At 41.0% G+C, this 24,173-nt stretch overlaps 1 protein-coding gene across 2 annotated transcripts in view; it reads right to left on the bottom strand.

Annotated features, from left to right (window-relative positions):
• Positions 1 to 24,173, bottom strand: part of LOC139538304 (melanophilin-like) — a 139,809-nt gene that overhangs the window by 90,126 nt on the left and 25,510 nt on the right. For both annotated transcript variants that reach the window (XM_071340171.1, XM_071340172.1), the window contains exon 3: positions 4,289 to 4,510. In XM_071340171.1, coding sequence (XP_071196272.1) covers positions 4,289 to 4,510 — 222 coding nt within the window. The remainder of the gene's footprint in view (positions 1 to 4,288; positions 4,511 to 24,173) is intronic.

The following is a 24,173-nucleotide window of genomic DNA, read 5'->3' as shown; positions in this document are numbered from 1 at the left end:
GGATGGCTTTCACTTTAGCAGCAATACATTACGGACTCCTCTTTAAATCTGCATATTCCTCCAAAGCTCAGTTGTCCTGAGTCTGCACAACTCTGCCAGGACCTAGGATCAAGGGAGACACTCAAGTGTTTTAGTAATAAATCTCTTGACACAATGATGAAAATAATCATGGCCTCTAAACCTTCAAGCTGCATACTGGACCTTATTCCAACTAAATTACTGAAAGAGCTGCTTCCTGTGCTTGGCCCTCCTATGTTGAACATAATAAATGGCTCTCTATCCACCATATGTTTACCAAACTCACTAAAAGTGGCAGTAATAAAGCCTCTTGAAAAAATCCAAACCTTGACCCATAAAATATAAAAAACGTTCAGCCTATATCGAATTTCACATTCCTCCAAAAAAAATGGAAAAAGCTGTTGCGCTGCAACTCACTGCCTTCTTGAAGACAAACAATGTATACGAAACACTTCAGTCTGGTTTTAGACCCCATCATAGCACTGAGACTGCACTTGTGAAGGTGGTAAAATACCTTTTAATGGCGTCAGACCGAGGCTCTGCATCTGTCCTCGTACTCCTAGACCTTAGTGCTGCTTTTGATACCATCGATTATCACGATCTTTTGGAGAGATTGGAAACCCACATTGGTCTACATGGACAAGTTCTGGCCTGGTTTAGATCTTATTTGTCGGAAAGATATCAGTTTGTCTCTGTGGATGGTTTGTCCTCTGACAAATCAACTGTACATTTTGGGGGTCCTCAAAGCTCCATTTTAGGACCACTATTGTTTTCACTATATATTTTACCTCTTGGTGATGTCATTCGGAAACATAATGTTAACTTTCACTGCTATGCGGACGATACACAGCTATACATTTTGATGAAACATGGTGAATCCCCAAAATTGCCTACCCTGGAAGCCTGCGTTTCAGACATAAGGAAGTGGATGTGGCACATTTTCTACTTTTAAACTCGGACAAAACAGAGATGCTAGTTCTAGGTCCCAAGAAACAAAGAGATCTTCTGTTGAATCTAACAATACATTTTGATGGTTGTCTCAAATAAAACTAGTGAAGGACCTCGGGGTCTCTCTTTTGACAAACATATCAAGACTGTTTCAAGGACAGCTTTTTTTCCCATCTACGTAACATTGCAAAAATCAGGAACTTTCTGTCCAAAAATGATGCAGAAAAATGTATCCATGCTTTTGTCACTTCTAGGTTAGACTACTGCAATGCTCTACTTTCCAGCTACCCGGATAAAGTAATAAAAAAAGTTCAGTTAGTGCTAAACACGGCTGCTAGAATCTTGACTAGAACCAAAACATTTGATCACATTACTCCAGTGCTAGCCTCTCTACACTGGCTTCCTGTTAAGGCTAGGGCTGATTTCAAGGTTTTACTGCTAACCTACAAAGCATTACATGGGCTTGCTCCTACCTATCTCTCCGATTTTGGGAAAGGGCAACCGTGTCTCCCATATTTATGCTGCAATAGTTTGTGTCGGGGGGCTAGGGTCAGTCTGTTCTCTCTCTCTCTCTCTCTCTCTCTCTCTCTCTCTCTCTCTCTCTCTCTCTCTCTCTCTCTCTCTCTCTCTCTCTCTCTCTCTCTCTCTCTCTCTCTCTCTCTCTCTCTCTCTCTCTCTCTCTCTCTCTCTCTCTCTCTCTCTCTCTCTCTCTCTCTCTCTCTCTCTCTCTCTCTCTCTCTCTCATATATATATATATTAGTTAGCATACAATGCCTTCAGAAAATATTCATACCCCTTGACTTATTCCATATTTTGTTGTGTTACAGACTGAATTCTAACATTTATTAAATCGTTTTTAGAAAAGAAAATGTTTTTAATAAATGGGAAAATGAAATACAGAAATATGTCAAACACATAATTATTCACACCCTTGAGTCAATACATGTTAGAATTATCTTTAGCAGCGATTACATCTGGGAGTCTTTCTGGGTAAGTCTATTACAGCTTTCCACACCTGGATTGTACAATATTTGTACATTATTATTATACTTTTTTTTCAAGATCTGTCAACTTCAATGTCATCTTGGTAAGCAGTGAACATTTGGCCCTGTGTTTTTGATTATTGTCCTGTTGGAAGGTGAATTTGTCTTCTAGTGTCTGTTGCTTAGCTCTATTTTGTTTATATTCTTTTATTTTGTTTAGTCCTTGCAAATGTCAAGCATACATACAGTTGAAGTCGGAAGTTTACATAAACTCAGGTTGGAGTCATTAAAACTAGTTTAAAATTGTAGACCTCCACAAGTCTGGTTCATCATTGGGAGCAATTTCCAAACGCCTGAAAGTACCACAGTCACCTGTACAAACAATAGTACGCAAGTATAAACACCATGGGACCACATATCTGTCATACAGCTCAGGAAGGAGACACGTTCTGTCTCCTAGAGATGAATGTACTTTGGTGCGAAAAGTACAAATCAATCCCAGAACAACAGCAAAGGACCTTGTGAAGATGCTGGAGGAAACAGGTACAAAAGTATCTATATCTACAGTAAAACGAGTCCTATATCGACATAACCTGCAAGGAAGAAGCCACTGCTCCAAAACCACTATAAAAAAGACAGACTCCGTTTTTTCAACTGCACATGGGGACAAAGATCGTGCTTTTTTGGAGAAATGTAATCTGGTCTGATGAAACAAAAATAGAACTGTTTGGCCATAATGACCATCGTTATGTTTGGAGGAAAAAGGGGAAGGCTTGCAAGCTGAAGAACACCATCCAAACCGTGAAGCACGGGGGTGGCAGCATCATGTTGTGGGGGTGCTTTGCTGCAGGAGGAACTGGTGCACTTCACAAAAAACGATGGTATCATGAAGAAGTAAAGTTATGTGGATATATTGATGCGCGGGCAAGGAGGCCTACAAACCTGACTCAGTTATACCAGCCTTGTCAGGAGGAATGGGCCAAAATTCACCCAACTTATTGTGGGAAGCTTGTGGAAGACTACCCAAAATGCTTGGAAGGCTACCCAAAAGGCAATGCTACCAAATACTAATTGAGTGTATGTAAACTTTTGACCCACTGGGAATGTGATGAAAGAAATAAAATATGAAATAAATCATTCTCTCTACTATTATTCTGACATTTCACATTCTTAAAATAAAGTGGTGATCCTAACTGACTTAAGACAGGGAATTGTTACTAGGATTAAATGTCAGGAATTGTGAAAAACTGATTTTAAATGTATTTGGCTAAGGTGTATGTAAACTTCCAACTTCAACTGTATAACATGGTGAAGTCACCACCATGCTTGAAATTATGAAGTGTGGTACTCAGTGATGTGTTGTGTTGGATTTGCCACAAGCATAATGTTTTTACTTTAGTGCCTTATTGCAAACAGGATGCATGTTTTGGAATATTTTTATTCTGTACAGGCTTCCTTCTTTTCACGCTGTCATTTAGGTTAGTTTTGGGGAGTAACTACAATGTTGTTGATCCATCATCAGTTTTCTCCTATCACAGCTATTCAACTCCGTAACTGTTTTAAAGTCACCATTGGCCTCATGGTGAAATCCCTGAGTGGTGTCCTTCCTCTCCGACAACTGAGTTAGGAAGGACGTCTGAATCTTTGTAGTGACTGGGTGTATTGATACGCCATCCAACGTGTAAATAATAACTTCACCATGCTTAAAGGGGTATTCAATGTCTGCTTTTTTATTTTCACCCATCTTACCAATAGGTGCCCCTCTTTGCGAGGAATTGGAAAACCTCCCTGGTCTTTGTAGTTGAATCTGTGTTCGAAATTCACTGCTCAACTGAGGGACCTTACAGATAGTTGTGTATGCGGGACACAGAGATGAGGTAGTTATAAAAAAATCATGGTAAACACTATTACACAGAGTTAGTCCATGCACATTATTACGTGACTTGTTAAACAAATGTGTACTCCTGACCTTATTTAGGTTTGCCATTTCAAAGGGGTGGAATAATTATTGACACGAGACATTTCATTAATTTTTAATTAATTTCAAGAAAACTCGACAAACAATCCATTTTAAATTCAGACTGTAACACAACAAAATGTGGAAAAAAGTCAAGGCATGTGGATACTTTCTGAAGGCACTATATAGTAGCATTACAGTTGTTGTGCTAATGTCCTAACCTTTAGCATGTTTCTTCATTTCACCTGGTCATACGGAAGGGGTCGCACACCCGGCTGACATACTTTTTGTTGTAGAGGCTTCAGGCCCTAGCATGTCAGCATATATTAGCGTGAAGGTTGTTCTACCGAGATGCTAGCATCAGTATGTTTCTCCAGCTCACCTGGACATGTGGCAGGGGTCGCATACCCATCCGCGCTCCTTCTTGTTGTAGCGGCTGCAGGCCTTGCAGGCGTACAGCTGGCAGTCCAGACACTGGCGCTTGCTATTGACCAGGAACTTGAAGGGCTGCAAGCAGCGGATGCAGTGGGACTCTGTCAGGCTGGTCCCAGTGCCCAGCAGCTCTCTCTTGGTGTCCTCCTTCTCTAGCTGCGTCTTTAGCTCCCTGCAAAATACACAAGGATGGATGGATAAATTGATTGACAGAGAAATATAAACAGAAGATGATGGATAGCTTGGCAGAGAGGCTATAGTGCAGAGATTATCAACTACAATCAGCCGAGGGCTGATTTTTTTCTTGAGAGGATGGTCAGTGGGACAGAAAATAGTTACAAATAATTTGTAGACTGCAAATTGACCGCAAGAAGCCCAAACAGATATAATATTAGACTAAAACATAATAATTTCAAACCTTGCTTGAATTTGTATACAATCACATAGAATGAGTATACCAAACATTAGGAACAACTTCCTAATATTGAGCTGCACCACCGCTTTTGGCCTCAGAACAGCTTCAATTTGTCGGGGCATGGACTCTACAAGGTGTCGAAAGCATTCTACAGCTGGGCACTGGGACAGGAATGCTCGCCGATTTTGACTCCAATGCTCCCCATAGTTGTGTCAAGTTGGCTGGATGTCCTTTGGGTGATGCACCATTCTTGATACACCCAGGAATCTGTTGAGCGTGAAAACCCCAGCAGCGTTGCAGTTCTTGACACAAACCGGTGTACCTGGCAGCTACTACCATACCCGTTCAAAGGCACTTAAATACTTTGTCTTGCGCATTCACCCTCTGAATGGCACACATTCAAAATCCATGTCTCAATTGTTTCCAGGCTTAAAAATCCTTGTTTAACTTGTCTACTCCCCTTCATCTACACTGATTGAAGTGGATCTAACAAGTGACATCAATAAGGGATCATAGGTTGCACCCCCCCAAAACAGCTAGAATTTTTTTTGTCTCAGAAAACTTAAGGGGCCAAATAAAATCACATGCGGGCCAAATTCACAGTTGGGGAACCCTGCTGTAGTGGATGGATGGATGGATAGACAGACAGAAGTAAAGACAGAAGAATGGACATAGGAAAGGACAAATGGAGGGACAAACTGACAGTAGATAGGACAGACAGTAGATTGATTATTCTATACCAGTCACAGGAGTTGAAGACAATGGCCCAATTTTTCTGTAAGCCTGCAATCAGTCCCTTTCCTATCCTGTAATATGTTCAGTGATGGACCAAGGCATGCGTATCCTTGGGCTATCCAAAGTAATGAAGGGCCACTGGTATCTATAAAGGCTTTATATGAAGCCCGAGAGACACGGCTCACATCTGTGGTTACATATATTTTACATAAGCTGCAAACATGGCCCCGGGAAATAAGTCCGTGAGGCCATGTGAGCCATCTCATAAACAGCAACATGACTAGCCCAAAGGCTAAAATGCTATCACTTTGCAGATGGAAACCGAAGCATTATTGCTTCCTTTAAGCGGTACCATATGTTTAGTTTTTTTTGCCAAATATCAAAGCCTTGCTTGCTTGTAACAATAAAAGACAAACGTAACATATTTACAATCCATGGTAAGGGAATGGTAAATGTCATAATGTGCTTCTTGAGTGAAAACGGACTTTTAGCTCGAACTTGTAGGCTTATGCTACGTGTCAATCTGCATTAAGCCGATTCGTTCACAACTGGCTGGTGGCTGCATTGGAGTTCTCGGTATAAGCTGGAATCATGGAGGTTTTAAACTCAGCAGATTGTGGGTTCTCCAACCTGGGGAAAGTCTAAATCCCTGCCACAACTAAACCCCTGCATATCAAATGTCAACTGCTAACCTTATGAGACAACAGGTAATAAGAGAGAACTAGGAATATACGCGGCATCAGAGGTAGACATGGAGAAGGCTAACAATTTAATTTTCTATTTTCCACATGAAAACAACTGGTTCCCCTCGTCTGTCTCTCGCATTGTGGTGGATTGCAGAAAGTACTTGGTGGCCATCTTGGCCGTCAGTCGTTTCTGAGGCATGCTAATCCAATAGTATGTGTCAGTAATAACGCACAACATGCATATTGATACAGTACCTTAACTGCACTGGACTTGTAGAGTTAGTAGAGCCTGACAGAAACATTCTAACATTGGACATAGAGTTGAAGTCGGAAGTTTACATACACCTTAGCCAAATACATTTACACTCAGTTTTTCACAATTCCTGACATTTAATCCTAGTAAACATTCCCTGTCTTAGGTCAGTTAGGACCACAACTTTATTTTAAGAATGTGAAATGTCAAAATAATTGTAGAGAGAATGATTTATTTCAGCTTTTATTTCTTCCATCACATTCCCAGTGGGTCAGAAGTGTACATATACTCAATTAGTATTTGGTAGCATTGCCTTTAAATTGTTTAACTTGGGTCAAACGTTTTGTGTAGCCTTCCACAAGCTTCCCAAAATAAGTTGGGTGCATTTTGGCCCATTCCCCTTGAAAGAGCTGGTGTAACTGAGTCAGGTTTGTAGGCCTCCTTGCTCGCACACACTTTTTCAGTTCTGCCCAAAAATTTTCTATAGGTTTGAGGTCAGGGCTTTGTGATGGCCACTCCAATACCTTGTCTTTGTTGTCCGTAAGCCATTTTGCCACAACTTTGGAAGTATGCTTGGAGTCATTGTCTGTTTGGAAGACCCAATTGCGACCAAGCTTTAACTTCCTGACTGATGTCTTGAGATGTTGCTTCAATATATCCACATAATTTTACTTCCTCATGTAGCCATCTATTTTGTGAAGTGCACCAGTCCCTCCTGCAGCAAAGCACCCACACAACCTTATGCTGCCACCCCCGTGTTTCACGGTTGGGAAGGTGTTCTTCGGCTTCCAAGCTTCCCCCTTTTTCCTCCAAACATAACGATGGTCATTATGACCAAACAGTTATATTTTTGTTTCATCAGACCAGATTACATTTCTCCAAAAAGTATGATCTTTGTATTCATGTGCAGTTGCAAACCGTAGTCTGGGTTTTTTATGGCGGTTTTGGAGCAGTGGCTTCTTTCTTGCTGTGCGGCCTTTCAGGTTATGTCGATATAGGACTCGTTTTACTGTGGACATACCTGTTTCCTCCAGCATCTTCACAAGGTCCTTTGCTGTTGTTCTGGGATTGATTTGCACTTTTTGCACCAAAGTATGTTCATCTCTAGGAGACAGAACGTGTCTCCTTCCTGAGCGGAATGACGGCTGCGTGGTCCCATGGTGTTTATACTTGCGTACTATTGTTTGTACAGATGAACGTGGTTCCTTCAGGCGTTTGGAAATTGCTCCCAAGGATGAACCAGACTTGTGGAGGTCTACAATTTTTTTCTTCTGAGGTCTTGGCTGATTTCTTTTGATTTTCCCATGATGTCAAGCAAAGAGGCATTGAGTTTGAAGGTAGGCCTTGAAATACATCCACAGCTACACCTCCAATTGACTCAAATGTTGTCAATTAGCCTATCAGAAGCTTCTAAAGTATTACATAATTTTCTGGAATTTTCCAAGCTGTTTAAAGGCACAGTCAACTTAGTGTATGTAAACTTCTGACCCACTGGAATTGTGATACAGTGAATTATAAGTGAAATAATCTGTCTGTAAACAATTGTTGTAAAAATGACTTGTGTCATGTTCAAAATAGATGTCCTAACCGACTTGCCAAAACTATAGTTTGTTAACAAAAGATTTGTGGAGTGGTTGAAAAATGAGTTTTAATGACTACAACCTTAGTGTATGTAAACTTCCGACTTCAACTGTACATTAAATAAACTCAAATTGTCCTTGATGTCAAGGACCCAATAATACATACAGCTGGAAGCGTTGCTCTTATTAGGTGATATCATGATGTTCACCTGCACTATTAGAATACAGAGAGGCAGACTTGCAACACCCCTAAGCAACACATTTTTTTTGTGGTAGTTATTAGGATCCCCATTAAGCAGCTACTCTTCCTGGGGTCCACAAAAAACATGAATAGACAAGAACAGAACTACAACAAAAAAAAATGGCACACAAAGCTTACATATCAATACATACATAGAAAATACAGTATCTAGGTCAAATAGGGGAGACGCATTGTGCTGTGAGATGTTGCTATTTGGTTTGTTTTTTACAGACAGGACTACCAATTTGTTTGTTCCAGAATGAGGGTAGGAAAATTCTTGGAGGCAGACATGACACGGTTTAACTGTGCTTAGACCCTATATTTACTGTAAATTGTAATTAAGACAGAGATGATATAAAATAGCATACCACTCAACTCAACCATTTCAGTGCGTTATTAGAGGATAAAGTCAATACTGTAAGAATAATACATGTTGTCTTAATAACACATGGAACCCAGAGAAGGGAGACATAACTTGCTTTACAATGTCCAGCAAATCTCTTGACATCATATAAACACTGAATGTGTACATCAAAGAAATCGTACATAAAATGCAAACGCTTAAACTGTATACAGTAGATGCCACAAATGCAATAATTTACAAGGTTTAGAAACAAGTAGGGTGAATTCATATAAATCAGGTCTTCACATTCAAATTGCTGCAAAGAAACCACTGCCAAGGGACACCAATAAGAAGAAGAGACATACTTGGGCCAAGAAACAAGAGCAATGGACATTAGACGGGTGGAAATCTGTCCTTTGGTCTGATGAGTCCAAATTTGAGATTTTTGGTTGTCTTTGTGAGACGCAGTAGATGAACAGATTATCTCTGCATGTGTGGTTCCCACCGTGAAGCATGGAGGAGGTGGTGTGATGGTGTGGGGGTTCTTTGCTGGTGACACTGTCTGATTTATTTAGAATTCAAGGCACACTTAACCAGCATGGCTACCACAGGATACTGCAGTGATACGCCATCCCATCTGGTTTGCATTTAGTGGGACTATCATTTGTTTTTCAACAGGACAATGACCCAAAACACCTCCAGGCTGTGTAAGGGCTATTTGACCAAGAAGGAGAATGATGGTGTTCTGCATCAGATGACCTGGCCTCCACAATCACCTGACTTCAATTTACTTTTTTACAATCGCTTTTCCAATTGACATGGTTTGGGACGAGTTGGACCACAGAGTGAAGGATAAGCAGCCAACAAGTGCTCAGTATATGTGGGAACTCATTCAAGACTGTTGGAAAAGCGTTCCAGGTGAAGCTGGTTGAGAGAATGCCAAGAGTGTGCCAAGAGTCATCAAGGCAAAGGGTGGCTACTTTGAAGAATCTCAAATATAAAATATATTTTGATTTGTTTAAAACTTTTTTGGTTACTACATGATTACATATGTGTTATTTCATAGTTTTGATGTCTTCACTATTATTCTACAATGTAGAAAATAGTAAAGATAAAGAAAAAACATTGAATGCGTAGGTGTGTCCAAACTTTTGACTGGTATTGTATATCTCACTAGGTCAGGATTTTTAAGCCTTGATACAGTGCCTTCGGAAAGTTTTCAGACCCCTTCACTTTTTCGACATTTTATTAAGTTACTGCCTTATCCTACAATGGGTTAAATAAAATAAAAATCCTCATATCTGGAGAGACTTGAAAATAGCTGTGCCTGACCTGACAAAAACATTTTTTTAAATCAATTTTAGAATAAGGCTGCAACCTAACAACATGTGGAAAAAGTCGAGGGGTCTGAATACTTTCCGAAGGCACTAGTTCTAATGTGTTCATGATATTTGTAATTTCCCTAATTGCATGATGGTGATAGTTTTTAGTGTGATTTCCTTTACTGTCCATTGTGGTACTTAAAACCGTATTATAATCTTCCACCATAATAATTGAGTAATTTGTTGCTCAATAGATTATTATATAGATATTTTCTAAGAATTGTGGATCATCATTATTTGGACCATATAGATGAATTAGCCAAATCTGTTTTTGGTCCAATAGCATATTTAAAAGGATCCGCCTTCCTTGAGGATCTGTTTGGACAGTTTGCCCTGGCATTAGTTGAACACAGCCAATCCAACAGTTTCTGAAAAGTTGTCACTTCCTGAGATCTGTTTCAAATGTTTTTTTAAGTAGTTCCTTTCTCAGATATGTATTCAAATAGTTTTTAAAAAAGTAGTTACTTTCTGAGATCGGTAGTCAAATAGTAGTAATCACCTCCAAAGTAAATATTTGTTCTCACAATTTAAAAAAAAACTACAGCTATCCCAGGTCTGCAAGGTTCTGAACCTTTCACTGAATACACCCCTGGTTAACAGACTCATGCCATGATATGGGGTCATGCTTTTCGAACTGTGCACAGTTCTCAGGAGTCAGAATAGGAAGGCTACTGCTTAATAGCTATGCCCGGTCAGCAAGATGGGGCCTCAGAGATACAGCAGTACAGCTGTGAGGCATTGGCAATGGGATATAAAATGTATATCTGTTAAATCTGTCCTCTGAAAGCCCAAATCCCAGGGGCTTGGTATATATCCTGTGCCTTCCTGATTTGAATAGCGAGGATATCCGCACCATGGGCAAAGTCTTAGCTAGTTGCATGGAGGCGTGTGGCAGCATCGTCTCTCAAGGTTCCATTCAAGACCCCTCTGGTTAGAGATCCGGAAGATACGCACCTGGAAAAATAACTACCTTACAATGAAGGCTAGATGTGACATGTGACATGTGCAAGTGTTAACATGTTGTTTTTTTGTTGTTTGAAAAAAAAAAAGTAAAAAATCATCTTTATCATTAATATGCTATGTCAATAAAAGCAATTTAACTGTCAAAGAAGACTGCCTTGGAATTTTATTTTGTGCAAACTAATAAAAAACAATGTTTTGCACATTGTCTTTTTCTACTTCAATTTTAGCATGCTATAGATACAGTAGATATTTATGTTTTTCTTTTCAATGTGATCTTTAGTGTAGACAGATTGAGCCAAGTTTGAGTCTGTGTAAGGGTTCTAAAAATTAAATAACTTTACAAGTAGACCCAGATATTTGAGAGGTTTTATAAAATACACAGGATTAGCATGTCCCTAGGATTACATTAAACTAAATTGATTATGACCTTAAACCAGAAAGTTCTGCTTAGCTGGCACTCCTTGGGAATCCTGGTATGGGAGCCAGACATCCACATTCTGGGAAGATCCAATTTAGCAGACTGTTCCCATACAAGGATATCTCCTGGATGCCCATCAACACCAGCCCCCCCCCCCCTTCCCCACACACATCCTTCATAGCTCACATTAAGTTAAGGGGAGTGAGAAAGAAAGAATCATAAAACCATCACATAATAGTTTCCAGAGACTGAAAAGCAACCCACGGTTCAGAGCAGACTACTAAGCATTAAGAGCCATTTTCCCTTTCGATCCCAAAAACCTCCGCTTGATTTGATAAATCTTTAGCCAAACAGTTCTGCTAAATGGACCGGTTTCAACATTGCAGTTACATAATGCGGGGATCAATGTGAATGCATATACACAAGAGTAAGAGTGTTTATCGTAAGGCGTTAACCCCGGCGTCCTGGCTAAATTCCCAAATTAGCCCCATTTCCATCATGGCCACCTAATTACCCCTTCATTCCTAATTGTCACATAGTATCACACCTCACCTCTTTTTAAATTAAATCAGTTATTATAATATTATTCAATTAAAGCTTCATTCTGGGATTCGAAAAACAACCAAATGGCCATCCCGCCACTTGTTTTGGTTTACAGATCATCCCCAGCTTACAATTGGCTCGTTCATCCCCCCTCCTCTCTCCTGTAACTATTCCCCGGGTAGTTGCTGTAAATCAGAACGTGTTCTCAGTCAACTAACCTGGTAAAATAAAATAAAATACAGCTGACAGATGGGCCTAAGAAAATGTAACCCCTCTCAAATGCAAATGAACCTCTAACGAGGATTAGCTGTCAACGGATGTTTATTGACTCTCCAAAATATTATCTAACCCATAAGATACGTTGTGAAATGAAATGATAGAACGTGCAATGTTAAACAATGTTAAACAAGAGCCATTGTTAATAGAGAGACGTGATTTGTGGTTATTACTTACACAAACTTTCATGGTTGGAGGTACAATATAGCAGAAAACAATGCTACAATAATTGGGATTATGGCTTGAGTTTTAAAGTGGAACTGACAGATTTTAGCAACATGAAATCTTATTAAAATCAGCTCAATATACAGCCCCAGGAAGAATATGAAGCCTTTAAAAAGAAATCTGACAAGCAAGCAAATAGATATGGTAATTTTAAAATGCTATTAAATTCATAGAATGTTTGAGAATGACGTAGAGTAAGCCATTTGTGAAATTTCTATAGAAATAAAGAGTGGAAACGCGGCCGTGCGTTTGGACAGTTAATAGACACTGCAGTAAATTAAACATCTGTCTTGTCTAGGACCGGAGTCTACACAGACTGGTGCGCCATTGCCAATCAGAGCTACAGCAGGCCTATATGCAAATAAGCCCTTGTGTTGCCAACAATATTTAGTGGGTTTTCAGACCCCTCCAGCGACTTTAATTGGTAAAATTTTCTAGCGACATATTCAGCTACCTACACGGGCCTATCATTATTCACTTTGAACTGGACTGTGTGTTTACAGGCAGTAGCAACAGTGTGCGTCACGCCCTGACCTTAGAGATCCTTTTTATGTCTCTATTGTGGTTTGGTCAGGGCGAGAGTTGGGGTGGGCATTCTATGTTTTGTGTTTCTATGATTTTCTATTTCTATGTTTTGGCCGGGTATGGTTCTCAATCAGGGACAGCTGTCTATCGTTGTCTCTGATTGAGAACCATACATAGGTAGCTTTTTTTCCCACCGTTATTTGTGGGAAGTTGACTTTGTTTAGGGCACATAGCCTTTGAGCTTCACGATTTGGTTTGTATTGTTTATTGTTGTGTCGGCGTCATTTCTAAAATAAAAAGAAAATGTAGGCTCACCACGCTGCACCTTGGTCCTCATCTTTCAACAGCTGTGACAGTGGGACTTTAGATCATTGAAAAGCGTTTGCCAAAAGTCACAAAATACATCTGAATGGATTTCTGCAAATATGTTAATACCACAGGAGTACTCTTACATTTGGGAACTTTACAGTTCTATTGATCAAACAACCATGAAAAGGTAAGCTTTCTCCCTCAATTGCCTATGAACATCAACAACAACAAGATCAATAACTAATGTTAGAGCGAGATGAGCTAAAATCTTACAAGGGAACAATAGATAAACCCACTCAAACTTTTTCAGCTTGTAGATGGCCGTCAAAATTGCACTTATAAACGATGGGGAATAATAACCTGCTTTCCCGTCTGCAGCTTGTCTGCCAATGCATGCTTGTCCAAAACCACAATTTGACGACTGAATGGGAACCCATTTGATCGATGCCAAATACACTTGATTGACAACTAAGAGTTATGTAAACTGTCAGCATAGCTTGCTAGCAAAGTGATTCACATTTCTTGCTAGTTAACCAAACGACACCTATAGGTAAAACTAGGCTCCTTGTGTTTAGCTTGCTACATAAATACAGTTGAAGTCGGAAGTTTACATACACCTTAGCCAAATACATTTAAACACAGTTTTTCACAATTCCTGACATTTAATCCTAGTAAAAATTCCCTGTCTTAGGTCAGTTAGGATCACCACTTTATTTTAAGAATGTGAAATGTCAAAAAATTTGTAAAGAGAATTGATTTATTTCAGCTTGTATTTCTTTCATCACATTCCCAGTGGGTCAGAAGTTTACATATACTCAATTAGTATTTGGTAGCATTGCCTTTAAATTGTTTAACTTGGGTCAAACATTTTGGGTAGCCTTCCACAAGCTTCCCACAATAAGTTAGGTGAATTCTGGCCCATTCCTCCTGACAGAGCTGGTGTAACTGTCAGGTTTGTAGGCCTCCTAGCTCGCACATGCTTTTTCAGTTCTGCCCAAAAACTTTCTATGGGATTGAGGTCAGGGCTTTGTGATGGCCACTCCAATACCTTGACTTTGTTGTCCTTAAGCCATTTTGCCACAACTTTGGAAGTATGCTTGGGGTCATTGTCCATTTGGAAGACGCATTTGCGACCAAGCTTTAACTTCCTGACTGATGTCTTGAGATGTTGTTTCAATATATCCACATCATTTTACTTTTGTGACGAGCACCAGTCCCTCCTGCAGCAAAGCACCCCCACAACATGATGCTACCACCCCCGTGCTTCACGGTTGGGATGGTGTTCTTCGACTTGAAAGCCTCCCCCTTTTTCCTCCACATGGTGATTATGGCCAAACAGTTCTATTTTTGTTTCATCAAACCAGAGGACATTTCTCCAAAAAGTACAATCTTTGTCCCCATGTGCAGTTACAAACCGTAGTCTGTTTTTTTTATGGCGGTTTTGGAGCAGTGGCTTCTTCCTTGCTGAGCGGCCTTTCAGGTTATGTCGATGTAGGACTTGTTTTACTGTGGATATAGATACTTTTGTACTTGTGTCCTCCAGCATCTTCACAAGGTCCTTTGCTGTTGTTCTGGGATTGATTTGCACTTTTCGCACCAAAGTACGTTCATCTCTAGGAGACAGAACGTGTCTCCTTCCTGAGCGGTACGACAGCTCCGTGGTCCCATACTTGCGTACTATCGTATGTACATATGAATGTGGTACCTTCAGGTGTTTGGAAATTGCTCCCAAGGATGAACTAGACTTGTGGAGGTCTACAGTTTTTTTTCCCGGCTGATTTATTTAGATTTTCCAATCATGTCAAACAGAGGCACTGAGGTTGAAGGTAGGCCTTGAAATACATCCACAGGTAAACCTCCAATTGACTCAAATGACGTCAATTAGCCTATCAGAAGCTTCTAAAGCCATGACATAATTTCATGGAATTTTCCAAGCTGTTTAAAGGCACAGTCAACTTAGTGTATGTAAACTTCTGACCCACTGGAATTGTGATACAGTGAATTATAAGTGAAATAATCTGTAATAGTCTGTAAATAATTGTTGGGAAAATTACTTGTGTCATGCACAAAGTAGATGTCCTAACCGATTTGCCAAAACTATTTGCCAAAATTTGTGGAGTGATTGAAAAACAAGTTTTAATGACTCCAACCTAAGTGTATGTAAACTTCCGACTTCAACCGTAAGCTAGCTTTTTTTGGTAAGCCATTCTTGTGATTTTTGTTGAGCACCCCTCCATTGCTTTGTTTGCAAAAGCACGAAGGCCCACCTGAACAAATAAACTAGCCTATTAACACCGTTATGACTGACTAGTGATCATTGCTCTTGCAGTTTGATTGTTTTAACATTCCCAGCCTTGGTTACATTCATCTGTTTTTGTCCAAAATATTGAGTCATTGAAACTGCAACAGTGCATCCCAAATGGGTGGCTGGAGCAAACAATGTACCAGGCCAGGTGTGATTTACAACCTGATAGCAATATTTGTTGGACTACCAAGAAATGTATTATATAAATGATATTATTAATGCGTTGAAGTCACACCCTGATCTGTAGACCTGTGCTTGTCTACACACCCCCATCAGGTGTCTCCCATTTCCCCTATTATCCCCTGTGTATTTACACTTCCGTTCAAAAGATTGGGGTCAATGGGAAATGTCCTTGTTTTTGAAAGAAAAGCACATTTCTTTGTCCATTAAAATAACATAAAATTGTTCAGAAATACAGTGTAGACATTGTTAATGTTGTAAAGTCCCTTTTTCAGGACCCTGTCTTTCAAAGATAATTCATAAAAATCCAAATAACTTCACATATCGAATTTGTAATAGGTTTAACACTGTTTCCCATGCTTGTTCAATGAACCATAAACAATTAATGAACATGCACCCGTGGAACGGTCGTTAAGACACTAACAGTTTACAGACGGTAGGCAATTAAGGTCACAGTTATGAAAATGTAGGACACTAAAGAGGCATTTCTACTGACTCTGAAAAACACCTAAAGAAAGATGCCCAGGGTCCCTGCTCATCTACGTGAACTTGCCTTAGACATGCTGCAAGGAGGCATGAGGACTGCAGATGTGACCATAAAATTGCAAAGAATTGCAATGTCCGTACTGTGAAACGCTTAAGACAGCGCTACAGGAAGACAGGACGGACAGCTGATCGTCCTCGCAGTTGCAGACCACGTGTAACATCTGCACAGGATCGGTACATCCGAACATCACATCTGCGGGACAGGTACAGGATGTTAACAACTGCCCAAGTTACACCAGGAACGCACAATCCCTCCATCAGTGCTCAGACTGTCCGCAATGGGCTGAGAGAGGCTGGACTGAGGGCTTGCAGGCCTGTTGTAAGGCAGGTCCTCACCAGACATCACCGGCAACAACGTCGCCTATGGGCACAAACCCACTGTCGCTGGTCCATACAGGACTGGCAAAAAGTGCTCTTCACTGACGAGTCGCGGTTTTGTCTCACCAAGGGTAATGGCCGGATTTGCGTTTATCGTCAAAGAAATTAGCGTTACACCGAGGCCTGTACTCTGGAGCGGGATCGATTTGGAGGTTGAGAGACCGTCATGGTCTGGGGCTGTGTGTCACAGCATCATCGGACTGAGCTTGTTGTCATTGCCTGCAATCTCAACGCTGTTCGTTACAGGGAAGACATCCTCCTCCCTCATGTGGTACCCTTCCTGCAAGCTCATCCTGACATGACCCTCCAGCATGACAATGCCACCAGCCTTACTGCTCGTTCTTTGCGTGATTTCCTGCAAGACAGGAACGTCAGTGTTCTGCCATGGCCAGCAAAGAGCCCGGATCTCAATCCCATTGAGCACGTCTGGGACCTGTTGGATCCGAGGGTGAGGGCTAGGGCCATTCCCCCCAGAAATGTCCGGGTGCCATGGTGGAAGAGTGGGGTAACATCTCACAGCAAGAACTGGCAAATCTGGTGCAGTCCTTGAGGAGGAGATGTACTTAATGCAGCTGGTGGCCACACCAGCTACTGACTGTTACTTTTGATTTTGACCCCCCTTTGTTCAGGGACATGTTATTCCATTTATGTTAGTCACATGTCTGTGGAACTTGTTCAGTTTATGTCTCAGTTGTTGAATCTTGCTTTGTTCATACATATATTTACGTATATGTAAATATGTTAAGTTTGCTGAAAATAAATGCAGGTGACAGTGAGAGTACGTTTCTTTTTTTGCTGAGTTTATATCTGAAAGATATAAGAAAGATCAGGAAACATTTGTTAGTTTTTTTTACATGTATTTAACCCTGTAGTTTGGTCACTAAACAGCCTCCATATACTGTATACTTCCATAATTGTTTTGACAGGTACTGGGGGACTTTCAGACGAGTCGTGAGGCCCGTGGGCTTCCTATAACAAAACAACTGACATGTAGGTGTTCGTGAGTCACCTTTACACAGAGGGGTCATATTCATTTTGTAGGCCAAACCGTTCGGACGTTACAGACTATTTTGTGAGAAGACTGATTTCTTCGGGAAGTCTCATGGTCTGACATACATCGCTCTAGCTCTTTCACCTTTCACTGCAGATGCAAAAGTGTTACAAAGCTGGATGCGGTGGATTGAGACGCATCCAATGCATTATAAAAACATATCTCGAGCTTAAACTGATGGACTTTTATGGGAATGTTCGTATTATGCTAATTAGATTTCCGCGGGGCACGGACATCGACCTTAGAGGGTTAATGGACTTAATCAACAACAAGCATCATGACAAAAACAGCTCTAACTCTAACAGAGAACACGGAAAATAAATAGCTGGATCAAGACATTGGCAAAGTGTGTGGCAGAATTTGGAAAGGAAGAGGAGACAGTGAGTTGTTTGTGTTTTGGGAAAGAGAGACCAGGAGAGGAGGAGAGAGAGAGAATCTTGTTTTTCATTCAGAGTTTGAAATAGTCTGGCTAAAATTGGCCTTGTGACTGACATGGCTGTGTTCCTCTCTACAACGGGAAAGAAAATTCCACGTACATTCCAGAGCCGTAGAGAGACTCATGGCCTGGACAACATAGACCATCAGCAACTGCAACCAAGCGTGCTTAGGCCTACTGTATAGCTGTGACTATAGCTAAAGCTTCCTAACCACAACAAACAACCACACTGAATATGGATACATGGGAGTTTAATCTGGACACAAAATGGACCGTTAGTCCTGTTTTATTGCTACTGTGCATCTATATTTTTGTATTTTCTCTATATTAAGTTAGAGACATGTGGAGCAGCAGAGGTCAGCATCATGGCATCAGGGGACTTTCTGCAAATCTGCAGAAGAGCTCTGAGTATGCCAGGAGTGATTGGTTGATTAGATCAGGTTAGATTTCTGACCAAAGGGCAGGGCGTGTGCCAAACTGGTGCTTCTTTCTCTGCTATGTCCCTTCCTTTTCTGTCTCTCTCTCTCAAACCCAACCATACACACAAATAAGACCAGATGCACAAAGGCACGCAAGCACACATGCACACCCCAGGCATTCCCAAACACCTGTAGAACATCAATATTTCATATCTACGATTAATCATCCTACATGTTACTACCGAAGAATTTACAATCATTTAAATGCTTATTGTAAAATATGTGACATGCAAGTTTAAAAACCAGACATGGCATTTAACATGTTAAATATAACTTTTTATTCATTAAGAACACATGGGAACCAGCAGCTAATCCATTTACAATGGGTTAAATAACAAGGACATTTCACATAGGAGGAATAAAAACAAGGACTGCGTCTCAAATGGCACCCTATTCCCTAAACGCTATCATAACCGTCATCGATAAAAGACAATACTTTGCAGCCGTCTTCATCGACCTGGCCAAGGCTTCAACTCTGTCAATCATCGTATTCTTATCGGCAGACTCAACAGCCTTGGTTTCTTAAATGACTGCCTCGCCTGGTTCACTAACTACTTCTCAGATAGAGTTCACTGTGTCAAATCGGAGGGCCTGTTGTCCGGACCTCTGGCAGTCTCTATGGGGGTGCCACAAGGTTCAATTCTCGGGCATACTCTTTTCTCTGTATATATAAATGATGTCGCTCTTGCTGCTGGTGATTCTCTGATCCACCTCTACGCAGACGACACCATTCTATATACATCTGGCCCTTTGGACACTGTGTTAACAAACCTCCAAACGAGCTTCAACGCCATACAACACTCCTTCCGTGGTCTCCAACTGCTCTTAAATGCTAGTAAAACTAAATGCATGCTCTTCAACCGATCACTGCCAGCACCCGCCCGACTAGCATCGCAACTCTGGAGGGTTCCGACTTAGAATATGTGGATAACTATAAATACCTAGGTGTCTGGCTAGACTGTAAACTCACCTTCCAGACTCACATTAAGCATCTCCAATCCAAAGTTAAATCTAGAATCGGCTTCCTATTTCGCAACAAAGCCTCTTTCACTCATGCAGCCAAACATACCCTCGTAAAACTGACTATCCTGCCGATCCTCGACATCGGCGATGTCATTTACAAAATAGCCTCTAAACATTCTACTCAGCAAATCGGATGCAGTCTATCACAGTGCCATCCGTTTTGTCACTAAAGCCCCATATACAGTGAGGGAAAAAAGTATTTGATCCCCTGCTGATTTTGTACGTTTGCCCACTGACAAAGAAATGCTCAGTCTATAATTTTAATGGTAGGTTTATTTGAACAGTGAGAGACAGAATAACAACAAAAATATCCAGAAAAACGCATGTCAAAAATGTTATAAATTGATTTGCATTTTAATGAGGGAAATAAGTATTTGACCCCCTCTCAATCAGAAAGATTTCTGGCTCCCAGGTGTCTTTTATACAGGTAACGAGCTGAGATTAGGAGCACACTCTTAAAGGGAGTGCTCCTAATCTCAGTTTCTTACCTGTATAAAAGACACCTGTCCACAGAAGCAATCAATCAATCAGATTCCAAACTCTCCACCATGGCCAAGACCAAAGAGCTCTCCAAGGATGTCAGGGACAAGATTGTAGATCTACACAAGGCTGGAATGGGCTACAAGACCATTGCCAAGCAGCTTGGTGAGAAGGTGACAACAGTTGGTGCGATTATTTGCAAATGGAAGAAACACAAAAGAACTGTCAAACTCCCTTGGCCTGGGGCTCCATGCAAGATCTCACCTCGTGGAGTTGCAATGATCATGAGAATGGTGAGGAATCAGCCCAGAACTACACAGGAGGATCTTGTCAATGATCTCAAGGCAGCTGGGACCATAGTCACCAAGAAAACAATTGGTAACACACTACGCCGTGAAGGACTGAAATCCTGCAGCGCCCGCAAGGTCCCCCTGCTCAAGAAAGCACATATACATGCCCGTCTGAAGTTTGCCAATGAACATCTGAATGATTCAGAGGACAACTGGGTGAACGTGTTGTGGTCAGATGAGAACAAAATGGAGTTCTTTGGCATCAACTCAACTTGCCGTGTTTGGAGGAGGAGGAATGCTGCCTATGACCCCAAGAAACCATCCCCACCGTCAAACATGGAGGTGGAAACATTATGCTTTGGGGGTGTTTTTCTGCTAAGGGGACAGGACAACTTCACCGCATCAAAGGGATGATGGACGGGGCCATGTACCGTCAAATCTTGGGTGAAAACCTCCTTCCCTCAGCCAGGGTATTGAAAATGGGTCGTGGATGGGTATTCCAGCATGACAATGACCCAAAACACACGGCCAAGGCAACAAAGGAGTGGCTCAAGAAAAAGCACATTAAGGTCCTGGAGTGGCCTAGCCAGTCTCCAGACCTTAATCCCATAGAAAATCTGTGGATGGAGCTGAAGGTTCGAGTTGCCAAACGTCAGCCTCGAAACCTTAATGACTTGAAGAAGATCTGCAAAGAGGAGTGGGACAAAATCCCTCCTGAGATGTGTGCAAACCTGGTGGCCAACTACAAGAAACATCTGACCTCTGTGATTGCCAACAAGGGTTTTGCCACCAAGTACTAAGTCATGTTTTGCAGAGGGGTCAAATACTTATTTCCCTCATTAAAATGCAAATCAATTTATAACATTTTTGACATGCGTTTTTCTGGATTTTTTTGTTGATATTCTGTCTCTCACTGTTCAAATAAACCTACCATTAAAATTACAGACTGATCATTTCATTGTCAGTGGGCAAACGAACAAAATCAGCAGGGGATCAAATACTTTTTTCCCTCACTGTACTACCCATCACTGCGACGTGTATACTCTCGTTAGCTGGTCCTTGCTACAAATTCGTCGCCAAACCCACTGGCTCCAGGTCATCTATAAATCTCTGCTAGGTAAAGCGCTTACCTCACTGGTCACCATAGCAACACCCACCCGTAGCACCCACTCCAGCAGGTATATTTCACTGGTCATCCCCAAAGCCAACACCTACTTTGGCCACCTTTGCTTCCAGTTCTCTGCTGCCAATGACTGGAACGAATTGCAAAAAAATCCCTGAAGTTGGAGACTTATATCTCCCTCACTAATTTTAAGCATCAGCTGTCAGAGCAGCTTACCGATCGCTGCAGCTGTACACAGCCCATCTGTAAATAGTCCATCCAACCAACTACCTACCTCATCCCCATATTTGTTTTTGTTTTTCTGCTCTTTTGCACACCAGTATTTCTACTTGCACATCCTCATCTGCACATATATCACTCCAGTGTAAATTGTAATTACTTCACCACTATTGATCTATTTATTTTCTTACCTCCTTACTTCATTTGTACACACTGTTTACAGATTTTTCTATTGTGTTATTGACTGTACGATTGTTTATCCCATGTGTAACTTTGTGTTGTTTGTCACAGGTCTTTGCTTTATCTTGGCCAGGTCGCAGTTGTAAATGAGTACTTGCTCTCAACTGGCCTACCTGGTTAAAAAAAGGTGAAATAAAATACATTTAAAACAAATGTGGTGTCCTACTTTGTTTTGTGTACACATAGGGCTCTGGTCAAAAGTAGCACACAGTAAAGGGACAGGGTGCCATTTTGGACAAAGGCAAGTTTTACGAAGGAAATTAGTGGCTTGGGTCACAATCACTCGGCTAATGTTGTAAAAGACTTGACCAGAGGGGTATCCTATGAAGCAGGTTTGAGGAGTTAGAGCTATAACTTCGGTCAAATGAAAGTGTCTCACCTTTTAGCCAGATAAAACTATACTAAATATAATAACATGTCACCGAATAACTGATTAAAAACACACTATTTTGCAAAAAAGGTCTACAGTAGCTTCAACAGCACTCTGTAGGGTAGCACCATGGTTTAGCTGGAGGACAGCTAGCTTCTGTCCTCTTCTGGGTACATTGACTTCAATACAAAACCTAGGAGGTTCATGGTTCTCACCCCATTCCATAGACTTACACAGTAATTATGACAACTTCCGGAGGACGTCCTCCAGCCTATCAGAGCTCTTGCAGAATTAACTGACATGTTGTCCACCCAATCAAACAATCAGAGAATGAATCTAGTAGTAAAAGCATAAGCTATAGCTAGCTAGCACTGCAGTGTGGTGAGAAAATGTGGTGAGTGAAAGACAATAGTTGAACAAAAGTTGAACAAAATGAAGGAGAAGCTAGAGAGAAATAGAGAGAGAGAGTAATTTTTTTTCACTTTCAATTTAACTTAAAGTTGAAGTCGGAAGTTTACATACACCTTAGCCAAATACATTTAAACTCAGTTTTTCACAATTCCTGACATTTAATCCAAGTAAAAATTCCCTGTTTTAGGTCAGTTAGGATCACCACTTTATTTTAAGAATTTGAAATGTCAGAATAATAGTAGAGTAATTTATTTCAGCTTGAATTTCTTTCATCACATTCCCAGTGGGTCAGAAGTTTACATACACTCAATTAGTATTTGGTAGCATTGCCTTTAAATTGTTTAACTTGGGTCAAATGTTTTGTGTAGCCTTCCACAAGCTTCCCACAATAAGTTGGGTGAATTTTGGCCCATTCCTCCTGACAGAGCTGGTGTAACTGAGTCAGGTTTGTGGGCCTCCTTGCTCGCACACGCTTTAGTTCTGCCCACAGATTTTCTATAGGTTTGAGGTCAAGGCTTTGTGATGGCCACTCCAATACCTTGACTTTGTTTTCCGTAAGCCATTTTGCCACAACTTTGGAAGTATGCTTGGGGTCATTGTCCATTTGGAAGACGCATTTGCGACCAAGCTTTAACTTCCTGACTGATGTCTTGAGATGTTGCTTCAATATATCCAGATAATTTTCCTCCTTCATGATGCCATCTATTTTGTGAAGTGCACCAGGCCCTCCTGCTGCAAAGCACCCCCACAACATGATGCTGCCACCCCCGTGTTCTTTGGCTTGCAAGCCTCCCCCTTCACCCTCCAAACATAACGATGGTCATTATGGCCAAACAGTTCCATTTTTGTTTCATCAAACCAGAGGACATTTCTCCAAAAAGTATGTTCTTTGTCCCCATGTGCAGTTGCAAACCGTAGTCTGTTGTTTTTAAATGGTGGTTTTGGAGCAGTGGCTTCTTCCTTGCTGAGCGGCCTTTCAGGTTATGTCGATATAGGACTCGTTTTACTGTGGATTTAAAAACATTATTTTTTATTTTATTTCACCTTTATTTAACCAGGTAGACTAGTTGAGAACAAGTTCTCATTTGCAACTGCGACCTGGCCAAGATAAAGCAAAGCAGTTCGACACATACAACAACACAGAGTTACACATGGAATAAACAAACATACAATCAATAATACAGTAGAAAAATCTATATACAGCATGTGCAAATGAGGTAGGATAAGAGAGGTAAGGCAATAAATAGGCCGTGGTGGCGAAGTAATTACAATATAGCAATTAAACACTGGAATGGTAGAATGTGCAGAAGATGAACGTGCAAGTAGAGATACTGGGGTGCAAAGGAGCAAGATAAATAAATAAATACAGTATGGTTCCGGAGTTCCGGAGTTCCAAATTAAGCAGCAGCA

This window comes from Salvelinus alpinus, chromosome 14, assembly GCF_045679555.1.
Source record: "Salvelinus alpinus chromosome 14, SLU_Salpinus.1, whole genome shotgun sequence".
Classification (NCBI taxonomy): domain Eukaryota; kingdom Metazoa; phylum Chordata; class Actinopteri; order Salmoniformes; family Salmonidae; genus Salvelinus; species Salvelinus alpinus.
Note: the sequence above shows the minus strand (reverse complement) of the source record. Positions and strands in the feature narration are given on the sequence as shown.